The 25,406-nt window shown below is 38.3% G+C and overlaps 1 protein-coding gene across 41 annotated transcripts in view; it reads right to left on the reverse strand.

Moving 5' to 3' along the window:
- Positions 1 to 25,406, reverse strand: part of MBNL1 (muscleblind like splicing regulator 1) — a 192,051-nt gene that overhangs the window by 35,686 nt on the left and 130,959 nt on the right. For 34 of the 41 annotated variants that reach the window (XR_008710703.1, XR_008710704.1, XM_055569331.1 and 31 more), the window contains 2 exons: positions 5,760 to 5,930; positions 4,603 to 4,713 (listed from right to left, as the gene is read on the reverse strand). Coding sequence is in view for 39 of the 41 variants with exons in the window: in XM_055569319.1 (XP_055425294.1) it covers positions 4,603 to 4,713; positions 5,760 to 5,930 (282 nt within the window). In the remaining 2 variants the exon portion in view is untranslated. Of the gene's footprint in view, positions 1 to 4,602; positions 4,714 to 5,759; positions 5,931 to 15,441; positions 16,703 to 19,420; positions 23,680 to 25,406 lie in introns of those variants that run through there. The other 7 variants (XM_055569308.1, XM_055569312.1, XM_055569327.1 and 4 more) reach the window with 3 other exon arrangements.

Raw genomic sequence — 25,406 nt, forward strand, 5'->3', positions numbered from 1 at the left:
TGTACAAAAGCTATAAACAGTCTCTGTAAACAGTTATTTTGCATATAAACACAGAGCCAAAAGCTAATGGGAATTATCAACAAATTCACATCACAGCATATTTTTTTCTAAGAAGGTAGCACATGACTGGAATAAAATGAGAAATATTGTTTTAAACTCCACTTCTAGACTGACTCGCTGACTGGGCAAATCATATGACCACTTCCTTTATTCTGAATTTCACATTATCCTTCAAGCAAGTTCTCCTGAAGTAATAAATACTTAAAAGAGCAGACTCACTTCTAGTCCTCCACACAGAAAGGTATTAACAAACATGGGCTGGTGCCTAAGATTCCGGGCCCATTCTCAAGCTGCTTGAAGAAGCAGAGGCTCCTTGACAGAATCAGGCAGTAAGACAGGCAGGTTGGATGCAATAAGGCTCAGGGTGGCTGACCCGGAAACATTTTACCAGAAGTACTTGGGGATAAAGCAGCCTTATCTCAGCCACTAGTTGGATAATCTAGAAAAATAAAGCACTAAAAAACAATTTAAGAATTTCCAGGTGTTCCTGGAAGTGTGACAAATGACAACTTCAAAGCTTTCAGCAACCAACTGACAAAAAATGCTTGGACATGAAGTGACAGCAGAGGCAAAGTTTTGCTGTCAGGAGCGGCAAAGGAGCTTCTAAGACTTTAGCTAAATCCAGTAACTCTGAATTTCTCTGTCCGTAAGAAGCAATAGTTAGAACTGGACATGGAACAACAGACTGGTTCCAAATTGGAAAAGGAATACGTCAAGGCTGTATACTGTCACCCTGCTTATTCAACTTATATGCAGAGTGCATCATACAAAATGCCAGGCTGGATGAAGCAAAAGCTGGAATCAAGATTTCTGGGAGAAATATCAATAACCTCAGATATGTAGATGATACCACCCTTATGGCAGAAAGTGAAGAACTAAAGAGCCTCTTGATGAAAGTGAAAGAGGAGAGTGAAAAGGCTGACTTAAAACTCAACATTCAGAAAACTAAGATCATGGCATCTGGCCCCATCACTTCATGGCAAATAGATGGAGACACAATGGAAACAGTGACAGACTTTATTTTCTTGGGCTCCAAAATCACTGTAGATGGTGACTGCTGCCATGAAATTAAAAGATGCTTGCTCCTTGGAAAAGATATGACCAACCTAGACAGCATATTAAAAAGCAGAGACATTACTTTGCCAATGAAGGTCCATCTAGTCAAGGCTATGGTTTTCCAGTAGTCATGTATGGATGTGAGAGTTGAACTATAAATAAAGCTGAGCACTGAAGAATTGATGCTTTTGAACTCTGGGGTTGGAGAAGACTCTTGAGAGTCCCTTGGACTGCAAGGAGACACAACCAGCCAATCCTAAAAGAAATCAGTTCTGAATATTCATTGGAAGGACTGATGTTGAAGCTGAAACTCCAATACTTTGGCCATCTGATGCGAAGAACTGACTCACTGGAAAAGACCCTGATGCTGGGAAAGATTGAAGGCAGGAGGAGAATGGGACAACAGAAGATAAAATGGTTGGATGGCATCACTGACTCAATGGATATGAATTTGAGTAAGTTCTGGGAGTTGGTGATGGATGGGAGGCCTGGTGTGCTGCAGTCCATGGGGTCAAAAAGAGTTGGACATGACTGAGTGTCTGAACTAAACCGAACTGAGGTTACTTTGAATTCATGAAATGTACAGGGAATTCGACATGAGTTCTGTACTTGTAAGTGGCTAGTGTGTGTACCTTCAGGGCAGCTACCATGGGAAATTATGGAGAGTCAAGGCCAACCTTTGGGTACACAGGGAAAGGCATCGGAGCAGGCATAGCTAGGGGGCCTCTAGAGCTCAGTTACAGCCCCTCAAAACACTGCTGATGCAGACCTCTTTAAGGGCAATGTCAAGAACCTGGAATCGACAGAATTTCTGAAAAGCATCTCTCTGGGATGGACCAAAGAAATATAAGAGATGCTTCCAAGTTGTGAAACCCTAGGTGCAATCTATTTTTGGCTATTTAGCAATTTATTGTTAGATTACCTTGTATCAGAGAGTGCATGACAAAGTAATAGTATTTTTTAAAGTACTGTTTGTGTGTTAGTTGCTCAGTCATGTTCAACTCTTTGTCACTCTATGGACTGTAGCCTGCCAGGCTTCTCTGTCCATTTTTAAAATCTACTTTAAAAGTATTACTTAGATTAAAAAAAATCCAAAATTATTATTTTTTAATTTGGATAATAAAATTCTCTAGGTCCTCTATTTATCTTTAAAAATCATACAACAAACTATTTGCATTTTTATTAGTGACTGAGAAATGACAATACAATTAATACCAATTATTTGATATTTGATGATTTACTATGATAAGTTTAAGGAAGTAGACACACAGATTCAATTACTTATTTTCAACTACTTATTTTCTTATCTTATGAAATGGGAATAATTATATAGTTGGTAGGATTTTGCAAGTAATATGTCTTATTAAACTTTTCACTATATGTTGAAGAAGGTTAGGGATTTTTAATGAATCAACCAAAGACCCAAAGTGGGTTGGTGACATGTCTGCACTTAGTGTTTCTACAGCACGGACGCCAAGACCTGAACAGTCTGGGTGAAAATCGTGGCCCTCCTACTCATTAGCTATGTAACTTGGGCAAACTAGTAAATCTCTGAACCCCTGAGTCTTCATCTCTAAAGCTGGATAATATTCCCTACCTTATAGTATGGTGAGGATTTACCATACAGAAAGTGCTGAACTCCTTAAATGCCCTCAGAGTACTGTAATTACTACCCACCCCCCAATGTTATGTTCTCTTTCTGATTCATGGTTTGGCACATTTCACTACAACATAATCAAGTCCATGAAAACAAGAAACTCTCCTATAAATCCCACCATTTCCAAGATCAGTCCAGTGTCGTGTCCTGGAGATCTTAAATTTATAGACCTAGTTTGCTCAAACTTTGTGAGAAAATGAGAAACTAAACTCGGAGGCATGCTAGCTATTTCCTGGTCCCAACAGTACTCTCATGAAGTCCCTGACTACCCCATTCTATGCTGCAGTCTCTATAACTGGACTGTGTTCTGGTTCCCAGTTACAATTCCTTTGGAGTCTGGGGTAGGTAAACTACCGTGAATTTCTGTTTTTCCCATGTTTGGGAAACTCGTTCCTTCAATAGTCCTTTCAGCTATTAGCAATCTTTTAAAATCTCTGCTACATGTCAGGAATAACACTAAATACTTATGAATTTGATTAGACCTTCATAGCTCCCTCCTCTTTTCACGTTTCCTCCAGTTATGGTTTGGGGGTCACACTGGTTGGCCATAGAGAAACTAAGATGCTTTACCTAATTGACTAAAAACCCTGCCACTACTTAAGATATTCCTGATACTGCCTAGGTTACAAATCTGCTCACAGTATTACCTCCTCTGATATCACCACTATGTGGGTTGGATCCAAGTTGATACCGTATCTTTGTACACCACCATCTATTCTGATGGCCATCTTCTTTTGAGTGGCAACCTTTTTCCATATTTCCTAACCTTCCAGCCCTGTTGTAACTCCTGTTTGTAGGCTCAGAACTAAAATTCCAGAAAGAAGCTGGTTATGACCCTCCCGTTTATTTCTGAATCTCCATATCATTATCTTCATCAAAACAGGGCTTGCTACAAGAACGATCAAAGAGTCTCAGGTGGGGTTTTGAAAGCAAATTTCCTGGAGTAAAGCCTTCTCTACAGTCATTAAAGCCCAAATGTTTCAAAATTGAATAATTAAAATGACTTCTATACTCATTACAAAAACGTCACTCTGAATGGAGTCTATTTTAGACTATGATCTCAGGATGCCTTTAGCAGAAGGGTAATTCCACATTCAAATCTAGTCATATCAAGGAAAATTAACATAAAATCTGAATGGGCTCACAACTAATAAAAATAAATGCTTTGTCTAAGCAGAGAATTTTCCAACAAAAACACAAAATGAGGTAATTTTTCTGGTTTCAGAAATCTGCAATTTAGTGATCTCATAAACAACATATATTTTGTTAATAGTATTTCAAAGACATGGGCAGAAATGCTGTTTAGAGTTTGTCACAGGATTACGCATATGATGACCCTGAAATGGCCTTGAGAGTAAAACTCAAGGACTGCCTCAGGAGAAGCCAATACTTCACAGTGAGGAGCTCACTGCCATGACCTGTCCTTGTTGTCTGGGAACCACACTTGCTGATGTCAGAGGTGCTCCGGGACACTGACAGGGAGGAGCCTGCCAGTAAGCACGCTTAAGTGTTTAAGTAGAACAAGGTATCTCACACCAAGGAAAGATCTTATAGCAATTAAAGCAGCAACCACCCCAAGGATTTATCACATCTTTGAAACCATGTGAGAGTCAAGTATAAGAGAACTCTTATCCTATATTTTATGCTACAGAGAAAGAGAAGACTTTTTTTTTAACCAAATGGAAATCTTCATGCTATCCCCACAAAGACATGTGAAATTAACAGATGTCACACAAATAAATTTAAGATATCATATTGTTAACTGAGTTCCCAATAATGGAAAAAAAATATATCAAGTGAAAACAGACAGAATTATAACATTCTCTCACCTCAACTGTATAGTATTGATAATTGGTATCACTGCCGATTGGATTTGGAGATCCCTCCCACCTCGAAATGCAATCCCCCCCTCTTTTTTGGAATGATTGGTTCATTAAGTTCTAAGAGAGAATAATAATTACATTGAGTTCAGGTGTTAAAATGTATTAGGAAAAAAAATTAGTTAGCACACATGCTACAGTTGCCATATCAGAAAAACGTGGGTCTTCACGTTTCTAGGACCCCATAATATCGCATATAAGTCAGTGACAGCAATATTCCAATTATTGCAAATTTCAACATGCATTTAAATACAAAATTACTATATAAAAATTAATATCAAAACATCTTTTGCAACTTAGTTGTGATATTAATCTCTTACATTTTTGTGGATAAGTGTGAGTAAAGGTTATTAAAGTCATATGTCACATACACCCTCCCCCCAAATTCAAACAAAAAAATAAATAAATATGCTCAGAATCATAGGTTATCTACCTACACTGTTCAGTAAACATTACATCTGTGTGACCACCTAGAGTTTATAAAATTTAGCTTTTTTCTCTAAAAAGTCCATGGAGTTTCTGCCTCTCCTGATTAGTTCTCTCATGAGACTTCCAGATCTATGACATGGATTCACCACTGTCAGAATTTTCCTAGCATCTGTAACTACCAAATAGTTTCAATTCATAATTGAATAACGAAGGCTCCTTTTCAAGAAAGAGAACTATATAGATTCGCTTTAATGAGAGAGGGAAGGGAAACATTTACTCAAAATTAAAGACGATTGACACCAATTTTCAAAATGACTATTAGTGTTAAAAAGGTAGCCTGAAAATGCACTGGACTATACTGATGAGTTTAATGGTCATTTTTAAAAAGACCATTGCACATCTGCAAGTCACAGGATTTAATCTGAAGAGAATTTGAGGGGTTAAACATCCTGTTATGTCAATTTTCATGATTTAGCCAGAAGATGAGTAACTTCATCATGTAAAAATTGTTCCTAGGGAAATTGTTTCCAGGGTTTGACTGATATTTTTGCTGGAAAATGCTAGGCAACTGATATTGTTACCTGTGTTCACTTGATCTAGTGTAATCACCAAGTTAACACTGAAACTGAGCACTCAGCAAGACAAACTTAAGGAATGAGAACTAAGAACATGCTTACCACGGGTTGTAATGGGGCACCAGGCATCATGGCATTGGCTAGTTGCATTTGCTGGGCCAACATGGCCATGTTCTTCTGCTGAATCAAGTTATTGCGCCCATTTATCTCCAATTGTGTTTTTAAGTGTGGGGGTGGATGAAGATATTTGCAGTTCTCCCTGGAGCAACGACCCTAAGTAACGAAAGCAGAAAACATCATCTTAAAAAAATAAAATCCACCAATCTTTAAAAAAAAAAATCATAATAATATAAACCTATCTTGAATCTACCATGAGTCTTTCACACAATGTATTATCCAAGGACTTTATAACACATTTGAATAAGTAATGAATTCACTCAAGTGTATTATCAAAATGAAGTATTAAGACATTTCAAAAAAGTTTCAAGCTTAGAGAAGTTCCTGTATTAAAATATTAGCATAAAAAAAAAAAATAAAATATTAGCATTAATATTTCTAGATCCAAGTTTAAAAATCTACAAACTGCTAGGGTAATATTAACACAGAAGATCAAATAAAAATTTTAGGCTCCTTCCTTAATGTCTCCTGGCTAACTTTAATGAACCCAAAAGAATCATGAAGTTTAACCATCTATTTTTACTTGTACTGAGTTGTAAGGAAATGAACTTACAGGACTCAAGGCACACTGTATCTTCAGTAAAACACCTTTACACATATCTCATAAGAAGTTAAAATTGCTACTAAGCTTTATGAGCCTAAATATTAAGAAATGTATAGATGAAAGGGAGGAAATTCCTACATATTTCCTGCTGAATACAGAGATCAGTAAGTACAATGAAATACTGGTGAAAAAATGCAGCCTTTAACCTTTCAGCAATAAATCTAGTCTCCATTACTTAAGAATTATAAAACAACAGAAACAGATATGTTTACCCTTCAAAAACTTATACCATAAAATAGAGAAACAAAATAAGTTACTATAAAATAATAAATATGAATATACGTTTCTTTTGGGATGATTCTCCTCATCAAAATACACATAAAAGTCTGTATTATGAAATATTGTCAGGGACAGACCCATTTATTTCAATACAGTATTGTCAAGTCATATTGATAGCAACTTATCTCATTAGTTATTACCTCATAATCTCTTTCACCAATAAATTTAGTTAGAACTGTTTGTGAGGGTAAAAAAAGACTTAATTGAAGCCATCAACCACTTTCTTGAGCTTTCTTTGATTTTTCTAAGAAAAACCTACCTGTTTACCATAATTTGACCTTGTACTGTAAGCTAACTCAGAAAACTGAGGTTTGTGAGAAAATCTGTCAGAATTCTAATTTTAATGACCTATTTCTGGCTTATGTTGATTAAGGCTTTTGGGAATAAGTTTATCCACAGGCTAATATCATAGGATACTGCCTGTTCTGTTAACAAGCTTTATGTAATAAAGCATTACTAATAATATTTCAAGTTAGGAGGCAGTAGAGAACAGTGGACAACAGCAAGGCCATTACAGGTGTCAGGACGTGGGGCAGAGGCCGAGCCCTCTCACTCATCAGCTACATGAGCTGCATAAAAAACTAACTTATTTAAGCCTCAGGCTTTTCATTCATTTCAAAATTGCTATATAACCTACATGCATGTGTGCTAAGTCGCTTCAGTAGTGTCCAACTTCTGCGACCCTATGGACCGTGGCCTGCCAGGCTCCTCTGCCCATGGGGTTCTCCAGACAAGAATACTGGTTCCAGGTGATCTTCCCTACCCAGGGATCGAACCCATGTCCCTTATGTCTTCTGCATTGGCCCTATATAACCTACGCTATATAGGGAAACCCTATATAACCTACACTATACATTTATTTTGAAGATTAAAAAAGATAATGTATATGTCACATCCTTGGCCCTGTCCAGCACTCTTAGAGGAACAAGGGCAAGGTCAAAAGCTGCTGTTGCCACCACCTCCAGCACATTTTAAATTGTATACACAACAGCAGAAAAACAAAATACTGGCATGAAGGTAATTTTATACCATTAATCACAGCTATCGATACATTCACAAGTAAAGTAACATGTACATATCTCTGATTTATTCCATAGGAAATCACCATGCCTGATACCTGTTGAGATCATGAGCACGTTATTAGCTTAAAAGCATCTGGATGCAAAACAACCTTCACAAAAACAACACTTCAAGTCACAAGACAAACCATGGTGAATGACTGGCCAACCACGGATGACACATGGTCTGATATCAGAAATATCCAAGTTTGGGTATTTTAGAGAAAATCTACTTTTTCAGTACAATGAATAACTTGGTTCTAAGAAAAATTCTGGTTATCAATATCTCCACATCATATTTCTTACTAAGATTGGACTTATTTAAGTGCAGATAAGCTGGGTTATATCCACTCTGAGGATTCAGTTAATGTCAGTTCACTCAGATCACTTTCTTTAGTTCCACAAATTCCATAAATAACACAGAGACAGCCCTGGGCGCTGAAAGCAGCCTTGTGAACATGAACACTGGTCTTCCTCTCTCTTCATCCTAAGGCCTCCCTGGAACACAAATCTCTAGGGCCCTCCAACCTACAAACACAGCCTATATTGAAACAATAAAGGAAAGAAATCACGTACAAATCACCATATATTCTGTATCACTGCATCTAAAAACTTAATAAAAATTCAGGCCCTTTGGTTTTCCTTTTGTCTTTACTACATGTACTCAGGAAAAATGTCATTCTACTACGTTTCTTACATAGGCCCCCTTTCCATGCTCAGCTTGATTTGAGTGCATTAGAGCCTTACTTTCAAAAAGCTATGTATGTCCGAAAGAATCAACTGAGGACATTTTGTGGAAAAGGTATGCAGACCACCTAGCCTCTTTCACACAGAGTTTGTGGCAACAGACGTGGGGGTCCAGGGATCTACATTTTAACAGTATTCCAGGTTATTCTGATATAGCAGGAAACATTATAAACTACAATTCTGCAAAGCCATGTGAATTTTTCATTGACATCTGCGGAAAAAATAACAGAGTAGCCTCCGCAATGGATATTAGATAAACTTAGCTCCTTAGGAAGGTCAAAACTTGTTTAATGCTGACTGTGCTGCTGAATAATTGTGGTTTGACAAATAAAAAGGTCAAAAGTAAGTTAGAATAAACATCCTCTTCTAGAGAATTGCCTAAGCCCTGAGGAGAACCATGAGTGGCAACCCTTCTGGGGAGAGTTAAGGTAAATATGACATTGGTACTTATCCAGGTTCATCCATCTCCAAGTTCCCAGCCCTGTACCTCAATAAGCATTTGCAGAATGAATGAAGAACATTTCTAACTAAATGCTTAACAATGAATTCTATTGTAACTCCATTATAGAGACAATGAAGATAATAGAATAAAAACTAGTTCAGTTCAGTCGCTCAGTCGTGTCCGACTCTGCGACCCCATGAATCTCAGCATGCCAGGCCTCCCTGTCCATCACCAACTCCCGGAGTTCACCCAAACTCATGTGCATTGAGTCAGTGACACCATCCAGCCATCTCATCCTCTGTCGTCCCGTTCTCCTCCTGCCCCCAAAACCTCCCAGCATCAGAGTCTTTTCCAATGAGTTTGACTCTGAGTTGTACTAACCTAGTGATGCTTTTATTCAGAGGCCAGAAATTTGAACACACAATAAATAAAGCTTGCCACAATAAAAGAAGAGAGGGTAACAGGAGGCCTCCAAGTTTTACTAAGGAGGAAAGAAGATCCGTGTAGAGATTCAATGCACTTGGCATCCTAAACTCTATACAGTGCTGAGAATATATCCTAAACCATCTAAAAACAGAAAGTCAATCAGTATCTTCTGCTCACATACACAAATTTTTGTATAGGAGCTACAACTCTAAATCATTAGAGATTTTACTCCAAGATACAATAAATTGGGTTGCAGGATTACTGCAAAAACATGCATAAGTTTTTGTAAAGTTTTGATTCCTACAGATAGATTCAAACTAACTTGCTTCAGTCACGTCAGATTCTTTGCAACTGTATGGACCATAGCCTGCCAGGCTCCTCTGTCCATGGGACTCTCCAGGCCAGAATACTGGAGTGGGTAGCCTTTCCTTTCTCCAGGGGATCTTTCCAGTCCAGGGATAGAACCCATGTCTCCCACATTGCAGGCGAATTCTTTACTAGCTGAGTCACCTTGGAAGCCCAATAACAAGCAGTTGCTTAATCCAGCACCCTATCTGTTAAAAGTACTAAAAATAATACGAGGAGCAAAACTCCATGACGGTGCATGACAATCATCAAAACTATAATATAAGCTTGCCCTTGATCATCATTCTATATTGGCATATCCACTAAGAAAAAATGCCATTCTAATACATTTCTCACAACACGATGTTTCTGTGATATACTTTGTTGATTGCACTGAAATCTTACTCTCAGTGAGCTGGCCAGCTGATGCTATACAGCTTATATCATAAATACCTTAGACTCCATTCAAGGAGACTTTTTATAAGTTAACAACACAGATTCCAAAGATATCCTTGTAATGTATATGCTGTATATTTTAAGGAAATGAAAGAAGTTCAATAAAATATTGATCCAGAATGAGTCCATTTTCCTCTAATAATTTTTCTACATCTTTAAATAAAAGTAACCTGTTCAAAAAAAGTACAAAACTTCCCCTTGAAGTCTTAAAAGCCTATATACAGCAATAATGGTCATCAGAGATCAGTTGAGGCCAATGGAGAGATCAAATAATCAAATCCTCAATTTCTGAAGTCACAAATTATTAAATTGTGAATTGAAGAGTTTTCTTATTAGCCTTTGAAATCAGTACAAACAGTGTGATTCCAACAAGAAGATGTACACTATTGTTTGAGCCTCAAAATAAATGTCTAGTTAATTTTTAAACGTTATAGTCTAATAAAGTGTGTGTGTGTGTATGTTAGTTGCTCAGTCATGTCCAACTCTTTGCAACCCCACAGCCTGTAGCCCTACAGGCTCCTCCGTCCATGGGATTCTCCAGGCAAGAAAACTGGAGTGGCTCGCCATTCCCTTCTCCACTAATAAAGTATACTTTAAAATAATTACATACATAGTATGAGCATATATAATATATATCTAAAAATGATATATGATGTATACAATGAGGTATAAATTGCAGAATAAAGAGAAAACAATAAAACAGAGGTGGCGATTTAAAGATATAAGAAAACTATTTGTCAGCTATTTTCAATATTTAAGAACCTGCTAACAATCAAAAATAAAACATCTTACTTGAACAAACTTAATAAAACCAAAAAAAACACCAAAATTATATTTGAAAACTAGAAAAACAAATTTCCTGTTTTTAATTTCACTTCTTCCACCTAAAATAAAAGAAATACAGTGACTTATGAGGTCAGAATACAAAAAGACATCTCATTAAGTTACCAAATGGTGACTATGTTTTAAAATTAAAATTACTGAGTCATATTTGGGCAGAGTCTTAAAAGAAAGGAGCGATGAAAAAATTATAAGGATACCAGCTAACACTCAAAAATCTTTTCCAACTTTCACTGGAAATACTAATTTTCTGATATTTCAATTGTGAAAACTAATATTTTCTTTGCAACAGCTGAGATATGCAAATGTTTTGAAGCCCTTTCTAAAGATACTCATTGCTCAGATACTGGCCAGAAACACTGGCAAAAGAATTTGGTAGCTTCCTACTAAAAACTGTTACTGTTTTTGATCGACCTTTTTTTTTTTTTCCAGCTATGATAATACAAATACTCAGAAAAATTCTGCCAAGGTGGGAGAGTAAGTGGCAGTCAAGAAATACTGTTTCACACTTTTCCAAAATGATGATTTTTATGGTTCTGTCATGGTTTTCAATTATCAATTCTAAGATAAGGGTGAATAAATTTACTTACATAATATTTATTTTTAAATTTATTTTACATATATATGCTAAATGTTTTTTTCATTTAAGTGAATGAATGTAAGTTTAGCTCTAGGAATTCGTTTGTTGGCTTTTGCAAATATTGGAAATAAATTAATTGCATCTACAACACAGGATATTATAGGTCTTATGTATACCTCTTTATGTCTCACTTGTTTACATAAAGTACCTGTGTCAGCTGAAAAAACACATGCATCCTAAAAAGTAGTTCAAGGTTTCTCCACCGCAGCAGTGCTGACACTGGAAACCAGATAAGCCTTTGGTATGGGGGCTGTTAGTAGCAGGCCTGGCCTACTGGATGGCTCTAGCACTCCTGGCCCCAGTTATGACCATCAAAATCCTCTCTTGATAACTGCCGAAAATTGTCTCAACACTGCCAAAACACCCCTGGGAGCCAGGGGAAGGTAAAACCATCTGCAGTTGAGAGTTAAGCACTGCTTTATACCTAATGGAATTTAATGAAAGCTATATTAATCTGCTCAGGCTACTATAACAAAATACCGTAGACTTGGTGGTTTAAAGAACACAAACATATTTTGTCACAGTTCTGGAAGCTAGAAGTCCAAGACCAAGGTTCTGGACAATTTGGTTTTCAGTGAGAGTTCTATTCCTGGCTTGCAGTCACCTTATTATTTCCTCACGTAGCCTTTCCTTGGTGCATGCGTGCATACAGAGCACTCTCACTGGTGTCTCTTATTAAAACATTAATCCTTTCAGATCAGGGCTCCACATTTAGGACCTTAACCTTAACTATTTGCTTAGAGGTCTGGTCTCATCTCCAAATATAGTCACACCGAGACAGGGCTTCAACATATGAATCTAGAGAGAGATGAGCATTCAGTTAGTAAAAGAGGCAAGCATAATTTTAAAACAGCTAACCTAAATTTATGTGTTAGTAGCTTTAAATATTTTCATTCTTACATTTAAATGGTAGAATTCTTTATTCCGGAAATTTCCTCAAACATAAGATAACAGGTTTGTACTATAACACATGACTAGAATTTGGCAAAATTAAAAGGAATACCACCCCAACACATGACTCTAAAGGGGTGGTATTCCTTTTAATTTTGCCGAATTCTAGTAGCTGCAGCTTCTAAAAACTTGCAAAGTATGAAGATGTGAGTTTTCCTATTTGTTTGTTTGGGTTTTAAATGAAATTATTTTATTTAAAATAAAAACAAAGACTATAGTATATAAAAGACTAAATACATTCTGAAATCATATAAGTCATATCAATCAATTCACTTGTTAACTGGAATACTGAAGATGCTGATTTTTTTTTTTTTAAGGACAAGCCACATTTTCTTGATTTTATTTCCCCACAAAGTCTTTTCAGAAAAACTGCAAGCTAGACACATACTCTCTCCTTTGAAAAAGAAGTTATTGAGAAAGATAAATTAAGTAGCCAAAGAACCCAGAAAAGTATTTCTGACTGCCACCTGGAATTCTGGAGGACCCATTGCATAGTGTTGTTTTTAATCATATGAAAATGAATGCTGCTACTGCTGCTGCTAAGTCGCTTCAGTCGTGTCCAACTCTGTGCGACCCCATAGACGGCAGCCCACCAGGCTCCCCTGTCCCTGGGATTCTCCAGGCAAGAACACTGGAGTGGGTTGCCATTTCCTTCTCCAAGGCATGAAAGTGAAAAGTGAAAGTGAAGTCGCTCAGTCATGTCCGACTCTTAGCAACCCCATGGACTGCAGCCTACCAGGCTCCTTCATCCATGGGATTTTCCAGGCAAGAGTATTGGTGTGGTTGCCATTGCCTTCTCCAATGAAAATGAATACATGTGTACAAATGTACTTATGCATATACACACATATATATTCACCCCAATTGTATACCTATTTCCAAGAGCAGTGTATGTATTACAAACTCAAACTTTGCTTTTGCGGCAATTTTAAGAAACTTAAGACATATGATTAAAATTTTTATTTCACGCTTTATTTGAAAAAACACAGGAGAACTTTTAGGAAGTCATGGAATAAAACCTAAAGGGGCATAGAACTATTTTTAAGAAATTCCTAAAGTAGTCAAAGCAGATATCTTCATTTTTTTTGTTAGTCTCTAGGGGGATTTCACTGATTTGATGTTATCGTTTATTTGTTTTCTTTTGTTTTACAAATAGGATTCTATACTACATCTCAATGAGTTGACACCTGAACAACACAGGGAGTCTGGTAAAGGGGTGGTTGTTAGGGACACCAACCCCTCCCTCAACATAGTTGGAAGTCTGAATATAATCTTACAGTTGGCCCTTTTTATGGGTGGTTTGGCATCTGTAAATTCAAGCAGCTTCGGATATTGTGGTACTGTAGCAGTATGTATTGAAAAAAAATCCACGTATAAGTGCACCTACAAAATTCAAACCTATGTTGTTCAAGAGTCAACTACAGTATATACATTGTTAGTAAGTCAAAACCATCAATTTGCTATATTTAAATACTATGATATACTACACGATAAATAGATAATACTGACATATTAACAGGAATTTTTCTATTCATTTTTTATTCTCAAATATTATAACCCTCTAAGCCATATTATAAGTGCACCCTTGAACTTATTTCAGTTTTGCCACCTAAAAAGACAAGAAAATATTCTTTAAAACAAACACAATATCTGTTTTAATTTCCTCACTGGACTTTCAGGTAACACCAGAAACAAATGCTTAGCATCCCCCCAGAACATGAAGAAAGGAATCATTTCTCCTCTTATTTTTCTGGGAAATTAATCTCTAGTCTTCTAAACTTAACATGAAGTAAAATACAGCAACACTACATCAATACTTAAAGCTTAACTTTTTAGGTGTAAATTGCTATTTCTCCATCCAGTCAACATAAGGACAAGTGCTTGAAGCTTAGGTCAACATAAGAGCTGGGACAATTTTTTCCTACCAGTAAGAGAAAAAAGAGGCAAAAATCTATAAATGTATTTTCACTGAAATATTCTTAATTTATTACTACAGATCAAAAGTGTTTTCAAACAACAAACAATATAACGCAAATTTTTTTTTTCTTCCTTTTCCTGATCCCATAAAACGTTCATGTTCATATATACACTGTGGCTTAAAAACTACTAAGACTGTCAGTAAAACCAAAAAATATATAAACATACATACACGTACAATCTACTGAGTTTAAATTTGTCATTTTACCATGGTTTGAAAGGACATAAAAGGATGTAACAGACTCTGTTTCTTGGGCATTACATTTTTTCTCACCCAAGTCTAATCTGACTTTAGGGAAGCAATTCTAGGTTAGACTTTCCTAGCTATTTCAAGAGGCCTCTCCAGCATTCAAATGTTCTAGGCACTATTTTGTAGAACATTCCTAAGTTTGATGACGACGACTCTTGGACATGAAAACCAAGAGTGACATTTACAAGACCCCAAAATATCCTCAATGCTGACGCAATAGCAACACACTTTAACTCAAACATCAGGATACTATGACTTTTTTCCCAGAGAACTCAGGAGCTTTAATTGCACAACTCCCATTAATCATCTTGAAAATGGCATAACTGAAACTCTACACGTCTAGATAAGTATTATGTAATTCATGAGAGTCGGGTTAGCTGCCTCTGAGGGGGCGGAGAAAGGGAGAAAGGCAACACATCACACACACACATTCTCGTAACCAAAACACCACTCCTTTCTCCAGCAGCTTTTGTCTGGGAGAGATCAGATATACATACAACTGTGACAGCATCAGTTGTTATCAGCACACAATTTCAGCTGACAGTCATCTGAAGAAATCTTAGCCTCCTCAGAGAGCCCACAAGGATCTTACATTTAGAGTTGCTTCTGATAGGATGCTGTAAGAAGAAACAGTCTCACTTTTTCCTCCTGCTCCTGGCCTCCTCTATGCCACAGAGCCCCACAACAGTGTGTGGCCATCTATGAAGTGCTATAAAGGGTTTAGCTGGCACCTATTGTCTGTCACTATTCCACAGTCTTCCTGGGCTCCAAAGATGGGTCTGGCCAGCATCCCTGAGCCAAACCAGAGTCTCCATGACCTTGTGAAAGCCCAGTGACATTTGCTAGGTGCCAGTATCATTAAACAGTCCAACATTCGTTGGCTGCTTTTTTATGGCATCATAAAGTTGGAAATGCCAGATCACTATGTTTCTATTATTTTTTCAATTGCTTCATTATTTTTGCGGTACAGCAACTGCCAGACTTCTAAACTGTTTGTAGCAAAAACAATTCTGAAGTTTTATGGCATCCAAATCAGACACTCTTCAATCTTGGCTAATAATTAAAAGCATGAACATTTACATAATAAAATTTAGAGCTCTATTTGTAGCACATGCCTTTCAATTGAGAAATACAAAATGTTTTACAAATAGTACCCGATTCATCATCCTACCATGATTAGGTGGATTACAGCATGGTTGTCTCTATTATATTTCTAGGGCTTTCCTGAGGGTAAAAAAGAGGTAAACTTCTTGAGTCAAACACACATAATTTTTTCCTTAACAATCCCTTAGGAGACTTGTTTAAGCAGTTCTTTATAGACCTATTTGAGAGTTCCTAGTGCACTGATAAAGCAAAAGCTCTCCATCTTTAAATACCTTTTCAAATGGGAAGGAGAGAGGTTCTCGCTCAAGGACACATAACTAAACACAGACAGTCTAACCACAAAGTTAGTGCTCTTCACCATTACGTTAGAGGTATGTATTTGTACCAACGACCACTTGATCACTGTTCCATGTGCCTGCTTTTCTAAACACTGCTCACACTAAAAACATATATGACTTTATCCAGAATAGGTCAGAACCAATGAAAGCTTCAACCCCCTTGAATTCTACAAATGGAAAAGATGTTTTGCAATATAAGAAACTAATTTTATCTTTACAGTTAAATTTATTTTTAATTGAAGAATAATTGCTCTACAATATTGTGTTGGTTTCTGCCAAACATCAACGTGAACAGCCATAGGTATACCTATGTCTAAGCAACTAAATTTTGAGAAGACTACTCTAAAAGTATTTCCAACGTGTCATGGAAAAAAAATTAAGATTCTCTTATAAATTTCACTTTCTCTGAAAACTAAAAAGAAAACAACTGTACACCAAAAAATTAAACTCTTGCTTCACATCATCCATTTCAACAAGAGTCCCAGTGAGGCAAGAGGTTCTTAGACTTTCTATGGATTCCACTAACCTGGCCTCTGTGATTTAGACAGATCACATGTAAAGAAAAGGTGATTTTGTATAAGAAAAGAGGATCCATTTTATATATATATATATATATATATATATACACATATATTAAAAGTGAAAAATAAAGTTAGGTAATAATACAAAGAGGTTTTAAGGGGTAAGATTTTCATCCAGCAATTTAAAGAAACTAAAGGAAATCAAAGAGGTAAAACATTTTGGTGAAGTCAGCTGGAGAACACACCATTACTTTGTATTTATATGAAGGATTTATTTATTTTATTCTAGATCCTATATGCCCACAAATACAGGAAAGCAAACCCTGTTTTTACATCTCTAAAATGGTAACATTTATTTTTAGTTACAATAAACCTTAAATTATAAAAAACCTCTGGGATTCCCTAACTGAAAACAATCGTCACTAGCTTCCTGACCTCATAGATTCCGCCTCAAGTCCAGCCATTAAATGCTACTGCTTCACATAAACAATGACAGAGCATGAAGCAAAAGTGAGGTGACAAAGGCCCTCATTACTGCTGACCACGGTCTCCTTCAGGCAGATCAACTTTGCACTTGAACAACATGTGCTCGATGCCACTGCCTCAGTCCCTGTGGGGAAAGCACTCCACCCACCCCATCTCCCCGCCCAGCATCCCCATGACAATTTGCTAAAACTGTGCACAGCCATCAGCTCCCCCTCAGACTTCAGGCTGCATCAAGGAGCAAGACGATTGGCTCCTGGGCGCAGAATACGTCTCTATTGGATGCTGACTGCGGTAGCACAGGCAGCAGGATGAAAAAAAAAAAGCTCTTGAGGTAAAAAAGCAGTATTACAACACAGGTTATCTGAGCCTCTCTCCTCCTCTGCCCCCACCCCCACCCCTAGAGACTGTCACTGGCTTTCTCTGGCAGGTTTCCAAACATCTAAAAGAGTAACCATCAACAAAAGTTACTTAAAAATTATTGCTGGGAATAAAACTGGAAAGTCTCTGAATTTAGAGAAATCATTCATTATATTTCTACTATCCTCGAATAGTTCTCTGGCAAATGATCCATTGTAACAATACATACATAAATAAAAAAGATGCCTATGAACTAAGGAACTCTTTCAGAACATCTGTAAGATGAGTTTCTAAGGCAGAAGGGTACTGAAGTCGTGACTTAAACTTCAGCCTTTGAAAAGCTTAATCATTACAAGGTGCTTGTTCTAAACAGCAATCAGAAGCTGCAGAGATATTCTGAAGTGCTTATTTAAGATGAAAAGTACGGAGATGTTGAGCCTCACGGGAATGCCAGCCATGGCAACACTGTTTTATAATAAGCCAGAATGTGAACGTAAGAGGGAAAAGCACAGGCGGCTGTCACATGATGTTTTTCTTCTGCTATCACATCATCAACATTTAGGCTGAAAGCCCAGATCTTCTAAACACCGGGCTTGGGTGCATTAAGTGAGTAAAGCAACGTTATCTGTGAATCTGACACTGTCCACCTCTGGCTACAGCAGGTGGTTGTTAGTAGATATAGTCATTTCACGTTCCTTGGCACTTTGCACATGTCTGTCTTCCTCCCAAGAGGGTCATAGGGCTTTACTGTGAATTAATTACATGTCTTCCTCCCATGCCGGCTGCCTCCAGAAGGGGGCTGTGCCTCAGCCTTGTGCCCCCAGCCCAGTCCAGGTCAACACGCCCAAGAAATGTTTGCCGAGTGAATCAGTCCTGACTTTATTTCAGAATATAAAGTATTTTGTCCAAAGTAGAGAAATATAGTATGATATCACTTACACGTGGAAGCTAAAAAAAATAAACGATACAAATGAACTTATTTACAAAACAGAAACAGACTAACAGACTTAGAGAAGGAACTTCTAGTTACCAGAGGGGAAGGATGGGGAAGGAATAGTTAGGGAGATTCAGATAGATATGTACTCATTGCTGTATTTTAAATGGATAACCAACAAGGACCTACTATATATAGCACAACTCTGTTCAATATTACGTAACAACCTAAATGGGAAAAGAATTTGAAGAAGAACTGATACATGTGTGTAGAACTGAATCACTTTGCTGTACATCTGAAACTAACACAACATTGCTAATCAACTATAAATAAGTTTACATTAAAAAATCCTTCAGACACAAAAAAAGAAAGGAAAAACAAACAAACAAACAAAAGCGAAAACCAAAGAAATTAACACTCTAAATCAATCCATTTAGAAAAAAGTGAAAATGTTAGTCACTCAGTTGTGTCTGACTCTTTGCGACCCTATGGACCATACAGCCTGCCAGGCTCCTCTGTCCATGGGATTTCCCAGGCAAGGTAGCCATTCCCTTCTCCAGGGTATCTTCCCAACCCAGGATCAAACCTGGGTCTCCTGCATAGAAGGCAGATTCTTTACCATCTGAGCTATCAGGGAAGCCCATACTTCAGCTAAATATATATATATATAAATCTTCTTTCAATAAAGTAGTTCTCAAAAACATTCCTTCTGCATCTTCACCCAAACTTCTACATCTTCACCCAATTAACTCACACCCTATGGCCCTGTTTTCTTTCAATTCTATTCTCCTTTCCCCCTCGTCTCATTTGCTCCATTTTCTAGTAACTTACTATTAATACAATACCATCATCCAAACACAAGTCTGTACTTTGCTCCGACCCAAAGAAACAATATGGCCCTTTGTCGGACTTCTCTGCGCCTTTAGTGTGAAAGCTCCTCCTCTGCAGGCCTTGGCGATCTGCACACAGAAACCATCCCAGGAACCATCCCAGGATGTGATGTAAAAGAGTAGTAGAGCCCCAGCCTCAATGGTTACGATCACGTGAACTGGAATCACAAGGCTGTTGGTTCTAAAGCCAACTTTGGTATTTATTAGCAGTAAGACTGAGTAAATTACTCAACCTCACTCTACTTAAACTTCCTCTTTTATAAAACAAGAAGAATACCATCCTAGGGATAATGTGACAGATAAGAGCACGGTATAAAAGCCTCTGATTAGGCGCTGGTACTCGGTGACCAGACAGCCCTGAGTCCCTTTCCCATACCCAGAACATTCTTCACATCCCTGGAATCATGCAACCCCCAATTCCCCTCACACATGCTGGAAAGCATTCCTTCTCCTTTTCCTTCAACCTCTGTTTTGACAGAGTCCTTCAGCTCACGGTCAAGTTAGAATCTCTTTGAATGAACTAACTCCCACAAGCCTCCAGTGGCTAAGGATGGCAAATGTTCAGTCCAGGGGGGGACAAAACCACTTCTTTAGGAGCCAGGAAGCCCTGGCTTCAGTGTGGCTCTGTCAGCCACCAACGCTGGCCTCAGGTAGGTGCTCGCCTCCAAGCCTGCACAGTGCCTTCATTTGTGAAACTGCATCCAAGGAACTTAACTCCCAAGTGACTGTGAGAAAGCTTCCCCCATGCCCAAGGACAAATCAACCAATGCTCATTTCTCTGACCATTAGGAAACTATTTTAACAGGGATTGATAAAAACACGGAATCATTTTCTTAGGTTCAATCTGATGATGAGAGATGACCCTTTTCAAATGTCCCTTTCCATGGCATTTTCTCTTTCCTTTTCCCTTCCTTCCTCCTCACCACTTTCTTGCCAGGTAGGATAAACTCACAGTGGTGAATTCAGCATCTGTCAAATTGTATCACAGGTAATTTTTACAAGTCTGTCTATCCCTCGAGATTAAGAAGTTGTTAAAAACAGGCTGAAATCTAAGCATTTTCAGTACGTTTGCAGAATGAATAAGCAATTTAGGAGGCAAGAAGGACATTTTGGTGTCCAAATCACCACACTACTGAGACACCACTGTTTAAGTTTTAAGCCAGTGGTCCTTAATCATGGTGTGCATGCGTGCTAGGTAGCTTCAGTCGTGTTTGACTCTTTATGACACTGTGGACCACAGTCCGCCAGGCTCCCCTGTCCGTGGGGCTCTCCAGACAAGAATACTGGAGTTGGTTGCCATGCCCTCCTCCAGGAGATCTTCTCAACCTAGAGATCTAACCTTCATCTCTGTGTCTCCTGAATTGGCAGGCAGGTTCTTTACCACTAGCAACATCTGGAAAGCCCTTAATCATGACAAATTAAAAATTCCTATGCCCAGCCTCCATCCCCAGAAATTCTGATTTAATTGATTTTGGCTGGGTCCCAGGAAAGCTCTCAGACAGTTCTAATGGCTGCTACTCTGAGGACCATTGGTGAACCTCTATCTACTAATACACATTCTCATTTACACATCCATCACAATCCTTTCCACAGGTCTTTTAAAACCAGTGTTTGCCAATGACTTCAAGATAACAGCTAATGTTATCTGCCTGTTAACTGATACTTGTGTTCCTGCACTGTCTCCTCACAGCTCCTTTCCTAGACAGTGGGAGAAAGGGTGTTCGGGGCAAAGGTGGACACAAAAAGAGCAACTGCCTTGTGTTCCCTTGGGCATATCATCTTGGGCGTACATGCAGGCAAAAGAGAAAGCACAATGGAACAACTGATTCATTGTCTCCTATCTAACCTGAAAAATAAGCTAGAAGATAGGAAATGAATGGATGAGGCAAAAAAGTAAAATAAGTGGCCTTGCCTAAAATATGCTTCATACCAAGCCTTAATATCTTCTAGAAAAACTAATTTATTTATTGATCCACCATTTATCTACTTGGTGAAACCACTCGTGTACTGAGTGCTGCAGGGCACAGGAGACAGAAAATGAATCAGACACACAGTCTACTGAGGGAAATAAAGCAGGCACATAAAAAGCGCAAATATACAGAAAGAAGACAAAAAGCATCGTAACAGGCATTCAGATGAAGAGTTCTTACAATTTCAAGGAAAACGAGAAAGATTCCACTTAGAAAAGTCAGATAATAGCTTTGAACAAGAGAGACAATTTTATACATGATGAGTTAGAAAAGATATTCAGGTAGAGGGAATAGCACAATTGAAGCATCAGTAACAAGTAATAAATCTGTAATAAGAGTCATGGGAAATAAAGTTTGCAAAGTGAGTCCAGCTTGGGGACCCTTTTAAAAACTGAGTTAAAGATTGTCTACTTCCTCCTACAGGCTAGAGAGAGTCTCTGAAGGGGACCAAGGATGACGTTGGCAAAACTGTGTTTCATGAATTCATCCGACAGGAGCTAAGGGGGCCTGATATGGCTGAAAGCCTAGGGAAAGAAGACCAAATTAAGTAATTATTTTAATAGTCCAGACAACACAGACCTACCCATTCTCCAGATCATCATCCCATCTTTTCCACAGTCCCCACCCCACACCATCCTAATGCACACTCATTCTCTCTCCCTCCTCCTCTCTCTCCCAGCCATATCAAACTAAACTGCATTCAGTCCCTTGGGCAAGATGTTACTTTGTCCACATAGATCCAGTTATTCAAATACTTCACCCTCCCCTCATCTTTTCTGTTTGGCCTGGCTGATTTCTAGTCAGTGAGACTCCAGTTAAATGTCACCACCTCCAGGAAGTTCTTTAAACTTCAAGTCTTTGTTTAATGCTCTTTCAGTTGGCTCCAGAGCATTCATTACACTTTATCATAATCACTTGGCAGTTGCCCTTGTCTTTCACTAGATCAGGAATGAGGGTAGAAACCACGACTGTCTATTTTTCAGCTGTACTCCCAAAACAAGAACATCTAGGATAGTGATGGGCTCATAATAGGTATTAACTCACTGAATGAGCAAAGAAATACAGGAGTATCATGAAGTAGAATATATAGTAAATAATATACATGTGTGCTTAGTTGCTCCGTCATGTTGGACTCTCTTGAGACCCCATGGACTGTAGCCCACCAGCCTTCTCTGTTCATGGGATTTTCTAGGCAGGAATGCTGGAACAGGTTGCCATTTCCTTCTCCAGGGGATTTTCCTGACCTAGGGATTGAACCCCGGAGAAGGCAATGGCACCCCACTCCAGTACTCTTGCCTGGAAAATCCCATGGATGAAGGAGCCTGGTAGGCTGCAGTCCATGGGGTCGCTAAGAGTCGGACACGACTGAGTGACTTCACTTTCACTTTTCACTTTCATGCATTGGAGAAGGAAATGGCAGCCCACTCCAGTGTTCTTGCCTGGAGAATCCCAGGGACGGGGGAGCCTGGTGGGCTGCTGTCTATGGGGTCGCACAGAGTTGGATGCGACTGAAGCGACTTAGCAGCAGTAGCAGCAGCAGGGATTGAACCCACGTCTCCTACATTGGCATGTGGATTCTTTACCACTGAACTGCCTGGGAAGCCCAATATATGCATGATACATATATCTATATACACACATACACTGGACATGTAATATACATATATATATATATGTTAAGTGTATGTCTAAATTCTAAAACACACCTAGAACAGTGCTTTTTCAAAATCTATTAATGTTTTGAAAATGTATTTATTGATTAGCTGCCACATTAGGCATGATTATTTTCCAATTTCTTGCTACTCAGTAGCAAATTTCAGATTCAATCATTAGGCCATTACTTTATTTCATGGCTTCCTTCATTCCCAGATAGAAACTAGACTCTATACTATAGTCACATCAGAAAAGAGTAAATAATAATCGAAATCAGAATTACTCAGATTGGAAAATGTCAAGAAGTTAGGTATGCTCAGTCACTCAGCTGTGTCCTACTCTTTGCAACCCCATGGACTGTAGCCTACCAGGCTCCTCTGTCCATGGAATTCTCCAGGCAATAATACTGAGTGGGATGCCATTTCTTTCTCCAGGGGATCTTCCCAATCCAGGGATCGAACCCATGTCTCCTGCATTGGCAGGTGGATTCTTTACCACTGCAACACCTGGGAGGCCCAATAGCCTAGCTTGGCAAAGATTTTGAGGCATTCATTGCTCATGGGATTACTAATAAAATGAAACAAAAAATGTGGGTTTTTCCCACAACTGTTTTAACAGTTGTTAGAATAGCAAAAAAAAAAAAAAAAAAAAGCAGCTGATAATCAAATGGACTGATTACACAAACAAAAAGTAACTCCTTCTAAAATCAGTACTCTATGTTATAAGCTGCCAGAGTTTTGCTAAAGCGTATTGGCTTATGTGGGGTGGGGGACAGGTGCCCCAGACTCCACAGAAGTGAGTCAATGACGTTACCAGAGCACGTGGAACACACAGCAGGAAAAGATTTACAATGTATTAGTCAATGAGTTTATTTTAGGGAAGATTAAATAGAGAACTATGTAAGGACCAAGAAATACTTTAAATAGATTCAAGCAAAAGTTTACAAGTTATCAGTAGCCTTACTGTTTATGCCTAAAACATGTTATCAATCATGAGTCTGAGCATTGCTCAGAATGTCAAGGTTCTTATCGCCAAGATTTTCTGAAGTGAAGAAACTTTCAGATGACATCATTCATTTTGAACAGTCTTGCCAACGACTTATTGTAGCTTTACTTTCTGTTATTTCTCCTTATGTTATTTCCAGTAATAGTCAAAACCATGTTATACCTTCTGTGTTTTTCTTTAACATTTAATTATTATGGGTCTACTATGTAAAAGCATTTCTTAATTTAACTGCTCACACAAATGTACAGATGGTTCATAGTTCATTAAAATAAGCAGGTAATCCCCAAACTTTCTTTCTGAGAACTTTAACCTACATCTTTCTTTTATCTCCTTGCCTATCAAAAAAAAAAAGAAAAGGTGGAGTGGGACCAACCATAGATCATAATACAGAGTATGTGTCAGAAAACAAATAATGAATACTATGAAGTGTTCTGTTATACCAAGGGGGACCAAGTGCAAAAGAAAAAAAAGATCAGGAGCGAAGCACTTTTTGGGAGCAGTTCAATCAACTCACAATGACCCCAGGAGTATCGGGCATTAATTCCATTAGTCTGATGTGGAAATTAAAGTCCACCGAAGTTTCATGACTTGCCCAAGATCACAGAAAGAGCAAATAAAATGTAAATCCAGGTCTGCTACCAAGTCTAAGGATTATGTCCTTTATAGCAGACTTGGCTCCTCAGGAATCCAAAAAGCCACGAGGTTCTGCTAAGTAAAACAGCAGCAAGCAATGCCACCCAAGTGGGAACTTCAGGCCATTATAAAGACAGTAGATTAAAAAAAAAAAAAAAAAAAAAAAAAAGACAGTAGATAAACTAACCTGGCTGGTATTGAAGGCTTTGTTCAGGAGAGGTAAAGTGAGAGAGTTAAGGCAAAGTTAAGTGGAAATAACAAAGTTAAGTGGAAGCCTGGTTAAGAAATCTACAAAAAAGCCAAGATAACCCATCCACCAAGTACCTTTGCTGAGACCCGCCTGAATTTCAGGAAGACCCTGCATAGTGAAAATGGCCTATGTCATAAGGATATAGAAAGACTGCACTCATTAAGTCCAAGTGGTGACTGTTGGGTACATGGTTTGTAACAACACAAGACAAAACATTTGCACTAAACTGTTCGAGTGGGCTAGAACATCAAGTTAGGACACAAATGTGAAAGACTGCTGCTGCTGCTGCTAAGTTGCGTCAGTCGTGTCTGACTCTGTGCGACCCCATAGACGGCAGCCCACCAGGCTCCGCCATCCCTGGGATTCTCCATGCAAGAACACTGGAGTGGGTTGCCATTTCCTTCTCCAATGCATGA

This window comes from Bubalus kerabau, chromosome 2, assembly GCF_029407905.1.
Source record: "Bubalus kerabau isolate K-KA32 ecotype Philippines breed swamp buffalo chromosome 2, PCC_UOA_SB_1v2, whole genome shotgun sequence".
NCBI lineage: Eukaryota > Metazoa > Chordata > Mammalia > Artiodactyla > Bovidae > Bubalus > Bubalus kerabau.